At 40.7% G+C, this 17,644-nt stretch overlaps 3 protein-coding genes across 4 annotated transcripts; all 3 read right to left on the bottom strand.

Annotated features, from left to right (window-relative positions):
• LOC139987345 (uncharacterized) lies at window positions 1-6,851 on the bottom strand. Of its 2 annotated transcripts, XM_072003494.1 has the most exons (3): window positions 6,316-6,851; window positions 1,726-4,900; window positions 1-1,659 (listed from the first exon to the last, which is right to left on the bottom strand). In XM_072003494.1, the coding sequence occupies exons 1-3, from the start codon at window positions 6,328-6,330 to the stop codon at window positions 605-607; spliced, it is 4,245 nt and encodes a 1,414-aa protein (XP_071859595.1). In that variant the 5' UTR covers window positions 6,331-6,851; the 3' UTR covers window positions 1-604. The 2 variants fall into 2 exon arrangements, with proteins under 2 accessions (XP_071859595.1, XP_071859594.1); XM_072003493.1 differs by having other exon boundaries at window positions 1-4,900.
• Window positions 6,852-7,915: 1,064 nt separating this feature from the next.
• LOC139987232 (uncharacterized) lies at window positions 7,916-12,324 on the bottom strand. The gene is made up of 2 exons (XM_072003244.1): window positions 12,167-12,324; window positions 7,916-10,541 (listed from the first exon to the last, which is right to left on the bottom strand). Exons 1-2 carry the CDS (start codon window positions 12,185-12,187, stop codon window positions 8,343-8,345), a joined length of 2,220 nt encoding a protein of 739 aa, XP_071859345.1. The 5' UTR covers window positions 12,188-12,324; the 3' UTR covers window positions 7,916-8,342.
• A 930-nt stretch (window positions 12,325-13,254) lies between these two features.
• Window positions 13,255-16,078, bottom strand: LOC139987310 (uncharacterized). The gene is made up of 7 exons (XM_072003412.1): window positions 15,941-16,078; window positions 15,121-15,369; window positions 14,775-15,045; window positions 14,458-14,696; window positions 13,961-14,356; window positions 13,656-13,858; window positions 13,255-13,556 (listed from the first exon to the last, which is right to left on the bottom strand). Exons 1-7 carry the CDS (start codon window positions 15,941-15,943, stop codon window positions 13,472-13,474), a joined length of 1,446 nt encoding a protein of 481 aa, XP_071859513.1. The 5' UTR covers window positions 15,944-16,078; the 3' UTR covers window positions 13,255-13,471.
• Window positions 16,079-17,644: the final 1,566 nt, after the last annotated feature.

Below are 17,644 nucleotides of genomic sequence, written 5' to 3'. Positions count from 1 at the left end.
GATAATCAAGTAAATGCATAGAGTAGAAGGCTAAAAACAAAGACAACTATTACTTATTATAATTCAATTGTGCAACTTTACATAACATTATCGAGGGATTTTTACAAGAATTATACAGTAGTGATGGTACAAGGAAGTTGCGTTGAATAAAAGAAAATTAAGTGAATCGATATTTTTCATTTGTAATTAATATATATATATACACAACAATCTCTAGTACCTTGAAAACAAACAAAAATTGAAACTTTCTCTTCAGTCTCCATTCGTTTAAACTGTTGTAACTCTTTCAATATTATGTAAGATAATGTTTAAGCGAATTGTCGATAAATGTCATTCGTAATCACGCGACAGTTTCTATCCGACGACGAAAAGAAATAAAAGAAAATGGATAATCGTTTTACAAAACATAACACTCATTCGTCTACTTCTTATTTCTGTTCATTTATCTATGCTATTTTTAAATTTCGTATTGCTATTAAAAATATTTAATAATACGAATCTTCATATACCTTGATTTTATAGAACCTTTTGTTAATGTTTTAATCGGCTTGCTTTATAAGATTAACGAAAAGAATCGGTACACATTGTTAATTGAAATTCAGACTTAAACGGTTCTCTTTTCCGACAAAGATCTTCGAGCGCTTGGATCGGTCTGCCCCAAATTGGAATACAACATACCATCGGTCACTTTTTGATAATAATCCCTCAAAGTATCATCGTAAAATTGCTGCTGCGTTCGCATTTTTTCATTTTCGAAAAATTTATTCAACTGATTTTTATCGCGAAAGTAGTTTGCCGTGGCTCCGTTGGGTAACTGTTTGTTTTTCATCAATAAACCAAGGAAATTATGCACCTTAGGATGATTATAAGCGTTCTCTTTACCATCTTTGTGCTGTTTGGACGCTTTAGGGAAATTTATTGTATCACGAGACAACGTGGAGGGCGAGGCGTGTGAATCAAAAGGGGAGCCTTTTCTGAATTGCTTCGAATCTTGCGTGTTGTCGTGTTTCGGCGAGCCATCGGTGTGAACCGAATCGATATTTGATCCGGAAGAGTCAATATTTGCCGATTTATGGGACAAATTACTTCTAGAATGTGACCTTGGCCCATGATGATGATTATGTTTATGATTATGATTATGGTTATTGAATCTGTTTGGTCCCGGTCTCTTTTTCCCTGGCTTTCCACGTAAATGACTTTTTGTACGATGCGAATTTAACTGCGGTGGTGTCAGGAAATCTCTGACATGTTTCGTATCTTTAAAGTCATTGTTCGATCCAAAATTATATTTGTCTTGATCTTGAGGTCTGCGTTGTCGATACGGTTTGTTATTTCCATAGGAGGAACGCAAAGAATTCTTTGGATTTTTCTTCAGCATTTGTTCCAACGCGGCTATCATCTCGTCCGGCTTCTTACCAGATAATTCGGTTGTTCGTACCTTTGTTTCGCTATGATGCGCTTCCAGTTGATCTTTGTTTTGCCTAGAATCGAACAGCGAAGCTTTCAATCGTTGCAGCTCGTTCTTCAGTTTCGCGATGTCTGACAAGTCAGTAGCGTTATTACGATTGTTCCCAGGCTTTCGATCGTTGTTCCACTTCTGAGAATTATAAATAGTCTTCAGAGATTCCTTGAACATTTGCTCCGCGTAGGTCTTCAGATCTAAAGTTAATTTCGGTTTTACCAAGAGTTCGCTTTGCGCAGAAAAAGAAGGTTTAAAGAAATTACCTCCAGGCAGCAATGGGACTAGGTTCAGATTTTGTTGAAGTGGTTCATTGGCGTGCAGTTTGTTGTTCAACGCATTTTGATTTTTTACGACATCCATGTTTGGAACGAAATTGATCGGATTAAACATAGGTTTGTCCTGTGACTGGTACGCCTTCAGATCGTTGCCGATGCCTTGATTATTGTTCGAGCCTACATCCGTAAATGCATTCATCACATTCTGCACGTTCGTGGATTCGGTAGTCGACAATATGGCTGGTTTAGCCGTAACGAAGCTGGTTGTGGAGAACATAGGAATTGAGGTGGTTAAAACAGCAGTCGGATAATTCATCGACTCGTAGGAATTTATGATCGTGGTATCTATCGGATTCGGTTTGATATTCGGATTGACAATTTCGACGTTTCTCGCGCCAACGTGCGGTAAATGGGCATTCCCGATGATTCCTGAAACACTTGGTGATGCATTTAACGTATTAATATTATCGGTACTATGACTAGCCGTGTTATCGATCATTTGATACGCGAGGGACGGAAGCTTGATGTTTTTCAACGTTGACGCGCTGTTATCGAAACCGGTATTTTGTCTCAAGTATTGCTGGCCCTGATCTCGAGATTGTTGCAACAGGAAATTCGTTCCTTGAATGTTCTGCTGTTCCGAAAATATTTGCGGAGTACTCGCCGATAACGTAGTGAACGTTGGCATAGGATTGAAGACCGCTGGTAGCAAATGCGTCGTTTGGAGATAGGTTTTCGTTTTCGGCGCTACGTTAATGTTTTTCAACGACTGTTGATATAGACTGTCCTGTACCTGAGGCTTCACTCCTTGAGAATTGGAATTCTCCAAATAATAAGGATTACCATTGAATGTTTGCCCTTGATCGTCATGGCCGACAGCAAAGCTCGCCGAGGCCAAGAAATTCGTGCTTGTACCGGGAAGCATGGTCTTCTTGTTCTGCGATTCAGAAGTTATTAAGTTGATCTTCGTGACTGGTATAGTCTGTGGCGTCGGTGTAATCGTGGGCATCGTTGGAAGCGGCTGCGCCTGCAAATTACCGTGACTAATAGGATTTTGGCCGTGTATCCCGTGAGGATTCACCTGAATATAATCCGAGCCGATGACCGGCGTCTGCATCAACGTTGAGATAGTCTGAAAAGTTGGCTGCGGGAGTATTAGCTGCGGCATGTGGTTCGCCGACATTTGATTCGAAGTAGTGACGACTGCTGGCCGAGATGTAGCCGTGCCTTGAGCATCTTGAGCCGAGATGCTCTGCAAGTTATGGTTTAAGCTCGGAGTAACCGCAAAAACTGGAGCGACTGTATTCGATACGTATTGGGGTTTAAGGTTCGCGTGCATCGAATTGTGGAAGTTATTCTGGCCAACGATAATATCTGGCAGGGGCGTGGATACTCTTATCTTTACATCGTTACCGATCACATTCTCGCCGGTGCTTATCTCAGGAGCGGACGTGCTTACCGCGTTAAGTGGCGTGGCTGAAACGATATTGTGCAAGATTGCATTAGAGACGTCGAAGCCTTGACTGTTACCGATCGCTGTTGCGTGATCAAAGTTTGCCACCGGTACCAAGTTCACTTTGACCGGTACGATGAGTTTCGGTTTCTCAAGTTGGCCGATTTCAATACCACTCGAGTGAGAAATCTCAAGGTTCGGAGAGATCTGGTTCCAGCTACTGCTCGGCTTGAAATTAGACTTTTGCGATTTTACGTGCCTCATTTCCGAGGCCGAAAATCTACCATCGTACCTCGCGTCTTCGTAGCTATCGTCTTGATCTTGATGCCGATCGTCGTCTGTCCATGAATTACCCCTTACTTTCTGACGATGCGACTTCGATCTCGACGAGTGATGCCTCTTACCCTGGCTTTCCTGCTCCGCGCTATCGAGATTCCCTCGATGTTCTTTCGGGAGCCGCTTCGAGCTGTTGCTAGGTCGTCTTCTGCTCTTCTGAACTCTTCTAGGCCTCTCCGTGTACTCCGCGTAATCACCTTCGTCCGACGCGTCTCTCGAGTCCTCGTCGCTTCGAAATCTTCCATCTCTGTTGTTCATCGTGTAACGATGCGACACTTCGGAGCTCACCGAATCGATTATCCTCGAAGTTTGGTGATTATCGGTATCGAAAGCGGATATACTGGACGGCTGATGAAATTTGTAATTAGATTCAGCAACCACGACAGGGTGGGAAAATTTGTGATTCTTCGGAACTTGAGGGGACGAAGGCGCGAAGTTGTAAGAACCACCGTCGTTCTTTGCGTTGGTCTTCAAAAAGACACTAACCTCGTCGTTCAGCCTTGGCAAGGACGACGCAGCTGGCTCGTTTTGTCTAGCTGCGCTTTGTCCGTGACCGTCATAACTGAGAACATTCTGCTGTTGATAATTGTTGTCGACTTTCTCTTGATCGCGACTCTTCTTCCCTAGATCCTTCGCTAAATTATGAGAATAGTAATAACTACGCGAATCATCTTCGCTGTTATTTTCGGACACGATTGTTCCATAATTTGCCATATAATCTTCCACTTTCTGCCTTGGGTTCCCTTGAGTTTTATGTTTCAACGTAGATGACGTTTTTTCTTCTCCGTTTTCGTTGATACCCAACGCTTCGTCGTATAAATCTGTATAAGTGGCAACCACCGGTGTGTCGTTCCTAACTTTAAGCAGCTCGAAATTGTTTCGATCGCCTTGATACTCGAACGATCTACGATTTGCGCTCAAGTTAGGAAAGTTTAAAAATATCCTCGCTTCCGTGGAATAAACAGGATCGTCCTCGAGGTTATCGTCCTCCGTTTCATGTGGAGCCGTCTGTTCGTCGGTGCTATCGGTATTGGCCGGATTTACTCGCTCGTTTAGGAAGTTATTCCAAGTAACGTTAATCGATTCTTTCTCTTTTCTCAACGACGTGGCATCTGGTTGCTCGAATGGATCAGACGGTGATGGCGATGAAGATACTAATATAGGTACAAACCCATTTGAATTTTCATAGTGCACGGTGGTATCTATCATGGATGTTATCAGCTGGTTTCGAAACTCCGGTTTCTGTTCTGGCTTCTCCGCATTTTGCGCCACGTTCTCCGACGCAGTTGCAATCTGATCAAACGCCGCTTCATCCCGTGGGTGCGTGTTTCCTGTTCCTATTACGTGCGGCCAGCTCAAAGACAAGAGTACAACCTGCACCGAATACAAAGTTATTAACAGTAAGTTAAGAAAACGACTATTTCCATTTAATTCGCGTACTTTATAATCGAATTTTCTCCTATCAGCCGCAATTTGTTCGTACCATGTACAAGTGATGGAATAAAAAGTCAATCGTGATCGAAGTACGTTAAGTAAAACTACGTTTCACTGGCCGATAAAGTTCGCAGTTCTGTATATCGTGTAACGTCAATCAAATTGAAACGCACGAGAAGCAGGAGACGCGTTTTAAACGGATTTATCGAATGCTTTTAACTAAAACGCTAACTGGTTTGAAGAAAGTCGACGCACCGGTGGTCGAAAGAAGAAAGCGCACCGATTATCACGAATTTAAGATAATACCAAAATTAAACGGAATGACCGGTGAAAATAAATGGCAGTCATTGGGCTGACCTAGAAAAAAAAACATACTAGAAAAGTAAAATGCGAGAGGCATGCGTGTGTACTGTGACAGTGAAGGACTGAATGTGCACGGAAGCAAATCCTCAAGAACTTTCTCACCGATTCGCAAAAGCTAGATGTTAATCGAATCTCTTGGAATTTGGACGATTTTCAATTTAAGAATAAAATATAGCACGAAGAAGGAATATTTCAGTCGAAAAGGTTATTAATGGAAATCGCCAGTAGAGGGTAGCAATTCAAATTAAAGTGGAACGTTCCTGTTTGACATTCGACGGAGATAATTGGGATATAAAGTGAAATAATCATAGCTAATAATGAATTGCTTCGGACAGAATAAAATTGCATTTAATTGCCAGAGAATAATACCATTCCCGTCTAATAAGTGGACGTTAACCACGTAGCAATAAATTTCGTTCTACTTTCGGGCAGACCAAAATAATCCGGCACACGAGGTTTCAGTCGCCCAAGTGTTCAAAGAAAGTAAGATCTTTCCTTTGACGTTTAATTGGCTAACACGTACACGAGACAAATTAGGGAAAACACCAACGTCGAAATACGAAGAAAGAAAGTGCTCCAATTACGCGGGTCTGTGTGCGTGTTTAGATACACTCTATAAACCTTTATCGGCATTTTATGTTTAATTTTTCGGATATATACGAAACAGCGTTAGATTCTTCTTTTATATCGTGATTTAATTTATCCGGTAGCTTATCGAGATTTTCATCTTCTTACGGCATTAAAAAACGGCGGAAAAGATATTACGATCTCTGATTTAACGTAGCATAAAAGTACCAATCTCTTTCCATTGCGATTCGAACAGGCTGATCTATTACGAGAAAATATATCGTCGTCGACACAAGAATTAGCGTATCGACGTTTAAGAGAACTACACTCGTTCACGAAATTCTGACCGTTCGTGATCCGATCGTCACAATTCACACAGAATCGAATCGGCACTTTTTGTCGAAAGTTTGGTATCACGTACTTACGAGACAAAAGAACATTTTCTTAGCCGGAGCAGAAGCACCGTTTACCCTCTAAAACAGAAACCACGATTAAGATGGACCGAGTATCACCGAGCTTCGCGTTGAACACATTGATCGCAACACGGGTTTTTCTCAGAATTTCTATTGTATAATCCAAAAGATCTTGCGAGCTGGACCTCCACGCGAGAACTGAGCCACATAGTAGACACGCGATTTTCTTTATACACTCTGGTAGCCAAGTGAAAAATATCGTTCTAAATATTATCCTATAGTCCACCAGTCGGAGGATACTTTCATTCGCGACACGCGACCATCGCTGAGAAATTATTGTCCGTAATAACTGCAGGATGCGACCACGCATCATTATCGTGCATACCACGCCAAGTTGCTGAAAGAAGAAAAGTAACTTAGTCTGACTGATCGCACTAAGCATCGAGATTCACAAATATTTCGTATCGTAATTAACGATAGTCTATCGATTAATGATATATAACGCGTTAATCTTTCGTATCCCTCTTATTATATCTCTACGTTCTGCTTATAAGCTTCGTTGTTCGAGGTAATAATTAGAAGATTCAGAATTAATATATTTCGAAGATTATTTTTCGGTGGAGTCGATACAGCAGGATACGAAGAAATTCCAATTAGATATAAAATTATCGCAAAGTATAAAAGAATCGCGTTAGATGGTCAGTAGTTTTGCGACTGGATTTTATGCGCTCTAAAACACACGCATTATGCGCAGCGCGCTTACTCCTCCCGATGCAACCAGTCTCACACGATAGAAACGTCGGCTGATGTCGGTGTACCATGATAGTACCACGCTCGACCATTCTTTGCTGTGTAAGACCGCACTCGCAATCGCTACAGTTTAATGCCTTGTGTCTAATTGCCGTGCTCTGTAGATAGGCGGAGATATTATCGTTGCCTTTCGTTGTGAAAACGTGGCATTAACTGCGCCCTACGACCATCGCAGCTTCAGTTTGTTCATCTGCACTTAACAAATAATTAATGCTAATTACCTTCCTCTCCCAACCGTTTCACGTGCATTTGTCCTTTCTTCTTTGGCTATTTTTTTTTTTTTTCTTTTTCTTTTGGATGGGAGAAGGGGCAGCTGAGGAAAATTCTGCTGATGCTGCGCACAATTTAGATTTGATCTATACTTCGAAGCAACTTTGATGTTGATGTCGGCGTCAACGTTGCGAAGAATGCGTTCTAAGCTTCTCGGGTATCGGCGATGTTTTGCATATATGTACAAATGTATGCTAAATTCGCATCTTTCACTAGGTGAATCGTAAAACGAAGAAAAAACATTAGAAATTTCCCGCGGGTTTTTACTTTTCTTGAATTTTCTACGTTAATTAGTTCTAGAGTTTATGTTAAGTAGATAATAATGCTAAATGTCATTAATCAGATCGATCAGATTGATAAGGGGAATTATCGAAAACATTTCGTGTGGAGACTGGGGATGGTAGAAGGGGAATCGAAAGTAACGAAAATTAAAAAGATTGTGTTTAAGCAGCGCGTGGAAATAACATCGTACTATGCGATAAATATCGCTAATGATCTCATTAAACTAAATTTAGAGGAAATGAAAGACTCGTTTGCTTAAGTACAAATTTTATTTAATTAGATAGATATGTATACAGAAGCGTAAATGTACGCTTTATACCAGATCCTTAAGAACTAAGTTTATAAGGTACCTTCTTGAAGTAAAAAATTTGGTTAATCATAGGTTAAATTTCAAAGCGTTGATCCACTTTGAGCACGACTAATTCTTCGAAAATTTAAAACGTTCAGAAATTACTTCGCAACTCTCGAAGAAGCAGCAACCGCAGTAGGTACAGTAGGTTGCCAAACTTTATTGCACAATCCCGTATTAAATACTACCGAATCACTGTCTTTAATAAATCGTATTCCCTTCAAGTTCAATGGCACAAAGCGTCTTACAAAATAATAGTAGATGTGCCAGACACGTCGCTTTCGCTTGCCCTCTTTCCTTTCTCTATGGGTCGTTAATTGTCGACCTTCTAATTGGTATATCTTGGATCCTCTAAAATTTGAACGCTTTTAGTTTTCTGCCGACCGCTTGACCCTTGGACGTAACGATTGTTCGAACCATCTAAATTGCTAGTTTCGTAACTCGATTTCCCAACGTACGAACTTGAACTGTAAGTCGGTGATCGTGCATCGTCTTGCGTCAACCGAATCAGATCTAGAACGGGGCTCTTATTAGTCCCAATCGTCGAATGTTTGGGAAAGGATTCCGAACCGAGATTGTACGTTGACGGCTGTGCCAATTGTTGAATGCTCTTAGCATACTGAAGCAAGTATTGTTGAAGCAGAGCCTTCAGATTGATGTTCTGCGTGTCTTTAGTCTGAATAGGAGAGGCACCATCGACTCTGAGTATAATGACCGGTATCAAAGAGTTTCCAGCTTGCACGAAAGTCGGTCGAACGTTCAAAATAGACGAAGGATTTCTAATATATTCAGAAATGGACGGATTATAGTTCAGTAAGTCCGAGTACTGTAGGTTAGAATAATCGTTTAAATCGTTGTTACTGAAACTTTGCTTCTGCGATTCCCTATTTTCTGCGAGTATCGTATCCAGATAGTTTTGTATTTTCGGATTGTACTTGGGTGTAGTTTGAGAAAAATGTACGGTAGACGAACTGAAGAAAGAGTTGACAGGTGTGGTGCCGTTAGTAGTCGGTTCCGTCGAATATTCCGGATTCGGGCTATTCACCATGTATCTTGACAAAGGTTGCTGATTACGCGAACTATGATTGAAATTGGGTTTGGTCAAGCTAGGCTTCGTCTTTTCCAGTGAAGTTGACGAAACAGGGGGAAAAGAATAGGAGGCTGCTAGGTTGCCGTTGGGTTGACGCTGTTGCGCCAGGTTTACATTTTGCCTCTGGCTCACTAAATTCTGATAGCCGAGTCGATACACTTGTTGCAGTGGCAAACTCGCCGACAAGGATTCCGCAGAAACGAATGGATTTGGCTCTCGTCCGGTTTGCTCGGATATCGTAGGAAATTGCACCGGCCCCTGTGATAAAATATTATTTTCCGTAGAGCTATTTTCATAAATCGAATAAGGCTCCTGGGTTTTTGTGGATTGCTGCGCCAACGGATGCGAATATTCAACGTAAGTAGAAGGCGGAACGTCGGAGACCCTACCGTCCGGATATTTCCAAAAGACTTTGTTCTCATAGCGGATTCCATTTTCCACGGTGTACTTGGGACTGTTTGAGTGTGGCGAACCATCTCTTGGAAAATGAGGATCGTAGTTCATTGGAGCGATCGTAGAGGAGTCGATATTTTGAGAAACGGAACCGAAGCTATGGGAATTGATATTGGATCGAATATTCTGTTTCTGGCTTGTGTAAGTTTGCGCGTTCCCGTTATGAGAGAAAGGACCTGCGGTAACATAGTTGAACGAATCGCTCTGTGAACTCGCAAAGTTCGCAACACTAGGAGTTACATGTTTGAGTGTCTCCGTGACGCTAACAGGCAAAGGTGATTGTGTCGTAGTTGGCAAATTATTATTCCTGTATCCCGGATTTTGAATTGCGAATGAGCTGACTGGAGGTTTCGATGTTGTAAAGAAGTTTCTATACGATTCGGAACTAGAACTTGTTGCGGCTTTTTGCGGCTTCGTTCGTAATCCGAACACGGACTCGGGTTTCGTGGGCCGATGAAAATTCAAATATCGGATATTCGCTTGACCCTGGCCATTAATCTCGGAGAATGATGTGGCGAAAGAGTTCTGTTGCGTGCCAAAATGTCCTTTTTGATTGCTTGGCTGTACCCTTTCGATTATCGTCTTTGGTAGAAAAGGGCTAATCGATTCCTCGATGCTCACCGTGGTCCCTGATTTTCCGGCTGGAAAGTAGTAGTTGTATCTTCTCATTTGAATGGTGTTCGTGTTGAGACCGTAACCGAGACCGCTGTTCACCGTACGCTTCGATTTCTCCTCGGAAGTGATATTTTCATCCTCTGTATCGTTGCCGAAATCTAGTAGTATTATTGGTGGTAAAATCGGTAGATCATCCGACCGATCCTCTTCATCCTTTGAATCAGATTTCTTCGGAATGGCATCGTCGATATCGTCTAAAGGGGAGCTAATGGTAGACCCGTATTCTGGATCATCATCCGCTTTGGAAGCTAGAGACATCCCAGCGACGTTCGACGAGCAGAAACCAATTATGAGAAGAACCATAGGAATCTGAAAGCGACGAAAAGCGTATGAAGTATGAACGGACGTGTACAATAACGAGAAGGTAGTTATCGATCTTACAGCTCGATACTCCAGTAATGATAATTTTACTTTCACTTCCCTTCCTTCAGCTTCATCGTAGAATGTCATACGTTTTTATTCTTAACATGGACGAACGTTTATCAAACAAACTTATAATTAACAAAGGGAAATCGATGCATTTTTTGCTCGATAAGTATTACGAGGTCAATTTTAACAGGAAGAAGTGTGAATTTTTACAAGGTCACAGTTAAGGCCAAGTATCCGGTTGGCAAGTAAAGAGAACGAGTTTCGTACGGCGCGCACTTCTGATTTTCACCGCTTTCTTCGGTAACTGTATATCTCCGCTGATATTCCTGTATCTCGAATTAAAGTTTTACTCTGTATTTCAAAATAAAAATATCGCAAACTTGAAAGATCGTTTTAAAACAGTCGTAAACAAGCTGGATCTGTATCTAAGCGTGCTGTTGTGAATGTTAATTTTCTCTAAGAGACGTCATTAATAATCTCCAAGTGACAGGTAAGAAAGTTACTCGAAAGGCATAGACATTATCGCGTTATACTCTTTTGCACTCGGACCGATTACCATAGAAATTATTTAATTTTGAAATCGCTCAACCTAGTGGCTGAACGCTACTGCCTTTCGTAACAGAGAATGATTATTCGGTAAATGGAGCGTCGCGCCATTTTTACCAAGGTTTATCTTTCGACCAGGTAGAAAATCAACCGTTACCTAATAACGAATAACCCGAATAGATTTTATGACAGCCGAGAGCCTCCGTTCCTGGGGTACCTTCAAGGACTTTCACTGACTTGCTCAAGAGCATCTGCCACGGTTACTTTACCGGACCTGCGCGACCGTAGATGGAAGAAAATAAGAAACACTTTCTCCATAATGACCGATTCAGAAGAATCTCGTCGACAGAAAGAATTTAATTCTATGAACGAAACGATGAATTATCTTGAGTCGATATCGTCGACAAAGATGATATTAAATAGATCGGTGTAGCTAGCAGTCAGTTATATCGATGTGTTCTATAAGTTAGTAGATTCTTGTACGAAATAAGACGAGATAAGCGAAGAAACGTACGTTGGAACGCATACGAATAACGTCATTCGTATTATCATTCTGAGCGTTCCGAAAAACTAATAAGGGTGATCCTTCATAAACGAGATAAGGTAAAAGTCATATTCCGTGCACGTAAAACTATTATTCGTTTGTCCTGCCTCTTCGCTCCACAATTTGTATATTTTAAGCATGAAACGAACATTATGTGCATAATATAAATCATTTTGAAATTTCGTTGTCGTTATAATGAAACACTATAATCTCGATTATATCGATAAAAGTTGAAACTTTAAAGAATCCTGTATAACATACACGTAATATATCTAAGAGAATTTTCTACGATAAATGTTCACATATTTGCATCAGTCACTTAATTTAGCCACTTTGCCGTTTTATAATAACTGCGTATAGAGATGTTAAACGTCGAATCGATCAGCTGGCAGGTAGGACGCGTTAAATTTCCGAAATATAAAAATGTAACGTTTAAGAAAATGTCAAAGCTAAAGCGAGAAATCGGTGTACTTACGTGTATCACGAGAATCTTCATGATGACGGTCGACCTTAAACCTGTACGCTTGACTCTTGGTCTTCTCGCGTGTATTTGGAACTGATGAAGCAGTGGCGGCTACATCCCACCTTATATGCCTTCGCTTGAACCGCGAGAGGGACACCACGATTATAGTTTCACCGCTGTAACACACTGACATTCTTTATTCGATACGTATGGAAAGACATCTGCCAGTAGCGTAGCGACACCGCTATGGCAGTGTGCTCATCCTTGGTTAATATTTCGACACGAAGAAAGCTAATGTCACGATATACGTATTCGTAGTTATGATCGCGACAACGAGATTAAAGCGACAATTAATTATCGTCCAAGGCGACACGTACTTTTTCATCGCTAATTAAGACGTGCAAAAGATTAGCCGAAACTCGATAAATTATTACAATTACGCAAATTCTTAATGCTGCGTCATTTGCTAACCGTTGATTAAAAATAAAATAATTGCAAAGCAAATTTTTATTGCTACGTAACATTTATACCGTTGTGATATTTTTCTTAATTAGTATACAGCGTGTTAATAAAAAAAAAAGAAAAAAAAAATTAAAAGTTTGCCGAGCTGAAATTTCTGGCAAATAATATCAAAAGCCTGCACCATTGGTTCTTTCCCCAGGATCCGCTTTCTCATTTTGGCACACGGCGCCGGCATCCGCGTAAATAGCTAAGTGGCTGTGCCTCTGCCTTGTGTCAACAGCTCTCTATTCGAATACGTAATGTGATGGCGATGCTTTTATCATAGTTACACTAACGTCATAATCGGAGAAATGGGCCAATAAATTATTCAACTTCAAAGAAGATGGAATATTAAAGGTTTCAGATATTTTCTATCTTTTACAATTTACAAAATGCTCAATTTACAATAGGTAGCCAAAAGATATACTAATTCCATTAAAACTTTCAATTACTGAACTGTTTCGTCGGATGTAAAAATTTCACCTAATACAGAACAAAGATGGTAAAATGTAGGACAACGTTCCTTTTAATAGGAGTTTATTAAAAAATTGCGTAAAACGTACATCTACAGGTATATAGAAAAAAAAAAAAAGAAAAAGAAAAACGAAAGACCAACAAAATTAAACATAAGTACGACGTTTACGCTTGTGATTGAAGAATCTTCGATAAAAGACTAGATGCGACGCCTTTTATTGTCGGCGGTATATCTTCACTCGCTTCTCAACTGCAATGAACGTCGAAGCTTCTATTAACAGTATCTACTGACCATCATACTCGACGATCGCCAATTATCAGATAAAGAAAACGCTCAATGGATTAATCGATCTTGCGTTTCTTGTATAAGAAATTTTCTTTCGATGGAAGAAAACCCCTTTCCAGCTTTATCGGCCTCTCTTGATATCTGTAACGAATATTTATCTTAGCAAACGTATCTAAGGAATTGACAGACTAGGCAAGTTTTATGCACACATATAGCTCGTTGCAAATAATAATTTCGTACTTGGAAGTATCTTGGGCTGCGATCACGTTGCTTGGAACGTACGAGTCTAACAATGATCTAGGCTCGGACGAACCCACGTAATTTTGTTCTGGAACAAGTTCTTCGTCGTGCGACGAGACGGGCGTCAAAGACGTGGCACTGGATTTGAAATCCTGCGGTGGTATTTGAGGTGGTACTAGATCGGTATTTGGTTCTTCCGGATCCTGTTACGAAAAGTATATTTATACAGCAAAATGTTTTAATCAAAAGGAATTTCGTTGCCTTCCTATCACAAATTCCATTTACTTGCTCGCATCGCTACGAACCTTGACGTAATTCTGAGTCACGCTCTGACTGTTTTGCTGCCCCAGACCTTGATTCGGCAGCTCATCAGCAATTGATGCCGCGGAATGCAACTCTTCAAGCGGCGCGGTGTATTTCACGCTGCCTTGCAAAGAGTTATCTTGATCGTAGTTAGGTGGACGAGCGTAAACGTCACTGTAAACTGGCGTGGCATGCATATAAACCGTTGCTGGTTGAGTGTACACTAGCTGGGAAACGTACTGTGGCTGGGACGGAGCAATGTACGCTTGTGTATATAAAAGTTGTCTTCCTTGGGCATACGTTTGATCCGATGGTGCGTAAGTTGGCACGCTGAATAACGCAGAGTTGGAGAATTTCTTTGAGTTAACGGGAGTTGTATAAACCGCACCCTTCGTAACCTGAAACGATGAAAGTTTCTATTTAGTTCTAGTATCGTTTCCAAAATTCCACAAACACTACGAAGCTCTACTTTCTAATAATTATTTCTCCGGATATTAACCTTGGTCGAAGAAGCAGCAGGTGCGCTATTGTATTTTGGTGCGTACTGTATTTGGTAAGTTTGCTTCGCCGCTACTATTGGCTTTTGATTTAGCGTTGACGTATAGACAGGGATAGATATATGATTGGTCGCTGCTGTGGTTAATCGCGGTACCAATAATCCGCTTTTACCGGAACTTACGTCTAAATTCGGGTAATAAGTCAGAAGATGCATCGTGGGGATGTCGATGTATACCGGTTCTGTAAAAATTTAATTAGAGATTAAATTAAGGTCGGGCCGTCCTTAAATGTTGCGTTCGTGTTTCGCATCGTCGAGACCTTTATTCACGTTTCTCGCGAAGTTCGCCGAAACTGTTTTTTGTTGTGCAGCCTGCAACTGATTGCCAATATTCACTTCCGGTTGGTAAGTCAATTCTTCCGACTCGTAGGCATTTGACGTGATTCCTTTCGGGGGCAATGACGGCTGCTGTTGGTATTCGTTGTAATATCGCTGTGGTAATATTTGTTGCGGCGAGATGTTGTTTTGCCGCTGGTAAACTTGTTCTTTCGCCGCGTACTTGTTAGGGTGAACGTACGTTTCTGGCTGGAACTAAATAAACATGAATTGAGTTAATCAACGATTGTATAATTTGACATGATTCGTGACATTTATAACTTGTTTTACATTTTGCGCTGGAAGTGGGGTTACGTACGTAACCGATGAACTAGTCGGTGGTCCATGATACTGATTCGGTACTTGGTAGTGTTGTTGGCTAAATTCTGGCTTTGTAAGAAATTTTGATTGCTCCGTCCGTGTAATACCGGATTTCGATATACCTTCCACTCTTAAATTATCCCTTTCTATGTCCTCCAAGTTGATCTTCTTTTCTCCATTCGCACCGATGCACAGCAAGCCCAGCATCAAATAAAATTTCTGCGAAATAAATAGCAAAGTATCGTGTAACTAAGAAACTGGAGATCGTTTCTATTCAAATATAATATTACTAAAATAAAGTAAATCAAATTTAAAATGCGATACAACTATACGCGATAACGTAGACTGCAACAAACGATAGCCATTATTTATGTTTGGTCATATATTTGCTTCTTAACCATTGCAATTGCTGGTAAGAAATGAACTTCCATCGGGATATACTTTCACTGATCACGAAGTTCTGGGTCAAATATCCGGTATGGAGCACTCTTTTATACACTGCACCTGGATGCAATCTCTCCGGAGGAGGGCTTCTCCCGTAAGCGAGTGCATCGCATCGTCGATACAAAAGTAAAAGTTTATGGTTCTCGTACTAATTGCGATGCAGGTACTATCAAAGTGGCGCAGCCGACATTTTCTCTTTTCATAATTTATCGATATATTAAGGAATTTTATTTCCGCATACGAAGATAAGACGTTGTACAGATTTCCAACGTAAAGCGTACTAATAGTCCAAAACAAGAGGCCACTGATAATTAAGATATTACGAGACGACTAGAAGAGCACTTACCATGTTGCTTTAATTTCAGAAAGTATGACCGCGACCCGAAGATTCTAGCTGAACTACAAAACCAATGTAGATTCACCTTCTCTTATATAGCCTTTACCCCTACCAGCAGTATGTATGTATATCTTGACGGGGCACATTTCACTCGTGTATCATAGCGTCTTTAGTGGCCCTCCTGGACCACGTGATAGGAATACCTGCTTCACTCAGATACAAGTGAAGGGACGGAACATCCCTTTCGTTATTAAAAGTCACAGAACGTGCGATGTTACGTGCACGAGGAAAAAGGAGCATCCCAAAACTTGATCATATATAATACGATCGCTAATAGCAGACTGTACGATAATATGCTAATACAACTTGGTAATACACTTCGCACGATTAAAAAACCAGTACACATCAAATATCTATCCTGAGAGATATTAGTTTTCTAATTTCTAGCTTCTCGTCGGACGCTATGTATTTCCCACGATATACCAACCACGATAATTAGCCATGTTTAATTCAAGAAAAACAAGCAGTTTAGTAGACGTTTACCTGTGAGAACGTATCGTGAAAAGTGAATAGAAACAAGGATATACTCCGTGGGGATCGGAAGCCGATCATTAAATAGATCTTTCTAATTTCCATCCGGACCAATTCGTGCCAAATGCATTGTCAATGTAAGATGTGCGCCAAACGTGGTACAATAGGAAGTAATCTGCTTGTAAATCGTTTCGTGTTTCCCAATACAAAGATTTAGCAATTAATTTATCGGTTAATCGACATATCGGTCTGTGCACTTAGCTTGCATTCGACAGCTTCTGTAATATGACACTGGAAATATAATGCGATCAATTTGAATCTGTTTTACAAATACGTATATTTCGTATGTACATAAATAAGTAGTCTATGGGAGGAAGTAGATACAATGCTGGAGAATTTACGAATAAAATTATCTAAGTATAGTCTCCTACAATTTTCGCGATGATTAAAAATACAAGAAATAAAGTCGCTATGAATACTTGACTCGAACAATCGAAGGGTGTGCTCAATATATTCAGAGAGAGACTTAATGATCGTCAAATTTAATGGTGACCGAGCCTGAAACCATTGTCTCGTGCGTTATTTCAAGAAGAGAATTTCAATGGGACATTCGCCATGCTTAAAGCATAAAATTGACGCGATTTATTAACACAGAATAAAATGAAAATGACAAGTATGCCTCGACGCTTTTAACGTCCGGGAAAATCTTTCTCGCGTATGAGTGAAATTTACAAGAAGACGAGGCGAAATATATCTACGCGCGAAAGGAACTTGGAAGAAAAAGAGGCAGATTACTTTTCACTCTCGACGGCCTTCGAAAAATTTGTTTGAAATTAACGGAAGGAAAGGAGATCTTGTAGAGTCCATCATTTTCTTCGGCGCTCCTTGTCCGCGTGTAACGCGTTTCGCCAGCGATGTTCGCATTTCCGCGAACCCTTTCCTCGGGCTATGAGTACAAGTACGAATACACACGCTCGTCAAACCAGGAAAAAAAAAACACTTTCTATCCGCATTCTGGGTGTGGAAGCAGGGAGAATGATCTAATAAACGATGACCGGCTCGCTTGTACCTTCGGTCGAATTATCTTCAATTAAGACGAGGAACTTTCTCGACCATACTGCGGTAACGATTGCAGCTTGACGGTTTCAGGATCAAGATCTTGTCACGAGACAACGGATACTA

This window comes from Bombus fervidus, chromosome 5 (assembly GCF_041682495.2).
Source record: "Bombus fervidus isolate BK054 chromosome 5, iyBomFerv1, whole genome shotgun sequence".
NCBI lineage: Eukaryota > Metazoa > Arthropoda > Insecta > Hymenoptera > Apidae > Bombus > Bombus fervidus.
Note: the sequence above shows the minus strand (reverse complement) of the source record. Positions and strands in the feature narration are given on the sequence as shown.